This window comes from Procambarus clarkii, chromosome 81 (genome assembly GCF_040958095.1).
Source record: "Procambarus clarkii isolate CNS0578487 chromosome 81, FALCON_Pclarkii_2.0, whole genome shotgun sequence".
NCBI classification, from domain to species: Eukaryota; Metazoa; Arthropoda; class Malacostraca; order Decapoda; family Cambaridae; genus Procambarus; species Procambarus clarkii.
In genome coordinates, this window is record NC_091230.1 from 24504805 (window position 1) to 24508026 (window position 3222).

General features: G+C 44.1%; 1 protein-coding gene across 1 annotated transcript in view; it reads right to left on the reverse strand.

Annotated features, from left to right (window-relative positions):
- LOC138358096 (pneumococcal serine-rich repeat protein-like) overlaps positions 1–2244 on the reverse strand; it is a 39937-nt gene extending 37693 nt beyond the window's left edge. Inside the window, exon 1 of the mRNA XM_069315575.1 lies at positions 2179–2244. Within this exon, the coding sequence (XP_069171676.1) occupies positions 2179–2244 (66 nt within the window). The remainder of the gene's footprint in view (positions 1–2178) is intronic.
- Between the last annotated feature and the right edge of the window lie 978 nt (positions 2245–3222).

Sequence of the window (3222 nt, forward strand, 5' to 3'; positions counted from 1 at the left end):
GCCGTGTTGATACCTTTCCCGTTGATGAGTGAGTGAAAAAAATGCACTAATTCGAGACCGGTTATCTTTATGGGTTGCAACACGCGCTCTCTTCCAACTCATTGCAAATTTAACTATCTTTTCTGATTTTAACTTTCCAAATAGTCCCACCTTTTTTTTTTAGCGTGATTCGGTTGATAGTTCCAACATCATCATCATCTCATTATCACGCTATCTACCCTTGTGTAGCGTTATCTTGAGGTTATCTTGAAATAATTTCGGGGCTTAGCGTATCCGCGGCCCGGTCCCCGACCAGGCCTTCTTTTTGTTACAAATTACAAAGGATGCAGCCCGTAGAAGCTGTCTAAGTCTAGGTACCTATTTACTACTAGGTGAACAGGGTCATCAGGATGAAAGATACTCTGCCCATTTGCTTCCGCCTCTGCCGGGGATCGAACCCGGAACCCTAGGACTACGAATTCCGAGCGCTGTTCACTCACCCGTCACGGCCCCCCCCTATTTTAGGGGGGGGGGACACTATTTTATGATCCACTTGGATTGGTTGCTTCTCTCTCTCTCTCTCTCTCTCTCTCTCTCTCTCTCTCTCTCTCTCTCTCTCTCTCTCTCTCTCTCTCTCTCTCTCTCTCTCTCTCTCTCTCTCTCTTCTTAAAGATAAGGTATTTATGAAGAGAAAGTGGATGGGACAAGAGAACAAACATCTGTGAGAGGAATTGGGGAAAGGAACGGTGCCCAACCTCTTGGACCGTCGGGAATCGAACAGTGGATAAGTGTAAACCAGTCCAAGTGGTCTGTTATATATATATATATATATATATATATATATATATATATATATATATATATATATATATATATATATATATATATATATTATTAGTTTGTCTTAGATCATATATCACGATTGTTTATGAGGACATGTCGTTTCAAAGCACCCAAAACACGACTTGCATCTGGATAGGATAGAATCATCCACGACGTGTAAATATAGAGAGCTGCCAACAGATGCAAAGATCTAACCTAACATACCCTCAGCCCTATTATACCTCTGGGGGTCGTGGCTATCTCTGGGGTCGTGGCACCCCTCTGAGGGGTCATGGCAACCTCTGGGGGGGGTCCTGGGACCCTCTGGGGGTCATGGCAACCTCTGGGGGTCCTGGCAACCTCTGGGGGTCTTGGCAACCTCTGGGGTCGTGGCAATCTTCGAGTTTCCATACGTGGGCATCATTATCTTTTGATAAAAAGTCCTTAATGGATGAGGCATCTCTTGCCCCCTCTGGTCTTGATTATCTCAGACCAAGGATAATGAAAGATGCTTCAGTGTATTAAGACAAGATTAATGGTCCTCCTTATGCTGCCAGCTTCCTTATTTTCTCCGTGTGTCTCTCTCTTGTGTTTACTCCCTGTGCTTTCTTTCTACCTCATTCCAGACACTATCATCATGATCTCTCTCTCTTTCTCTCTCTGTTTCACTCTCTCTCTCTGCCTGCTCAGCTATCATTACTCTCCATATCTCCTGCGCTATCATCCATCCTGTCTGCTCTGTTTAATCCCCATCTCTTGGCTCATGTCATTATCACTTTTCCAGTCTTTCCCCCCTATTCATCATCCTTTTTTCTTTTTAAGTTCTATCTCCCCTTCATTCTTCCATTCGCCTAGTTTGCGTTCTTTATTCTACGGCTTCAATATATATATACTTTGTTTTATTTCTAATATCATCACCGGTTCTGTCTCCTCCACCCTTCACCCTCCTCTCCCTCTTCCCCTTTTCGCAATTGTTAACCTGTACCTTTTCCCTCCCTCTTTGTACCTACCAAGAACTTCACACTATATTTATGCTGGTCGGCGTTCAATCCCCGTCCGTCCACAAGTGGTTGGGCACCATTCCTTTCCCTCCGTCCCATCCCAAATCCTTATCCTGACCCCCTTCCAAGTGCTATATATAGTCTTAGTAGCTTGGCCCTTTCCCCCTGATAATTTCCTTCCCTTCTATCTTGCTCTAATTCATTCAAACATTCTCAAGTTCGTTGACCAGACCACACACTAGAAGATGAAGGGACGACGACGTTTCGGTCCGTCCTGGACCATTCTCAAATCTTGAGAATCGACTTGAGAATAATCCAAGACGGACCGAAACGTCGTCGTCCCTTCACCTTCTAGTGTGTGGTCTGGTCAACATACTTCAGCCACGTTATTGTGACTCATCGCCTGCATATTCTCAAGTTTGTGCTTCTCCTTGGCTTCCATCTTCCCGTTTTCTTCAAGTTTGTTCCCTCCTCTTCACTTTCTTCCATGCAGCCCCACTAAAACTATGCTAACTCCTAATTATAGGTCGAAGGGGGCGGTTGTTGCCTCGTGTCTCCCTTCCATTACTTTTCTTAACTCGGCAAGACAAATGACTCCTGAGGTTAATCAATCCTCCTCCTCCGTTATGCTGTGGGTTTTAAACTGAATATAAATTGTAGTCTAACAGATTCAACGATCGCGCGGGACTTTAGATAAACAGAGGGTATCTTTGACTCCGCAAACATGTCTCTAAATGAGGAACTGAAGTTTTCGTGAAGAATATCATACAAAACCTATTTAGAAATTGATATAAAGTATCAAAAGAAGGTACCACGTCAGGAAGTGTGTGTGGTAAACAGAATGAAAGTAAAATTGTCAGATTTACACAAATTAACAGGATAAAGCTCTCTCTCTCTCTCTCTCTCTCTCTCTCTCTCTCTCTCTCTCTCTCTCTCTCTCAGAAGTGTTGCGGCTATATAGCATTACAAGAAATACAAGGACAAGAATCTGGTATATGACATATAGAAAAAACAGTGACCAACGACTTGGATCATCGGGGAATCGAGCACGGTCCTGCTATAAGCCAGACCGTCGCTCTACCAACCAGTCTTAAGTGACTGGACGATGTTGGATTTAGTGAAGTGTTAGTTCAAATCTATTCCACAAGAGCATAATTCATTTTTTTTACTCAAGATGATAACACTCTGGATATTTAGAAATTAAAGGTCATTTAATAGCCAAATTGGCAGAACCAGTAGTACGTTACCTTGGAGTTGTTCCGGGGCTTAGCGTCCCCGCGGCCCGGTCATCGACCAGGCCTCCTCGTTGCTGGACTAGTCAACCAGGCTGTTTGACGCGGCTGCTCGCAGCCTGACGTATGAATCAATATGAAAGGTATACCTAATGGTCCTCACCTCGTCACCTCCACGTCCCGATGAG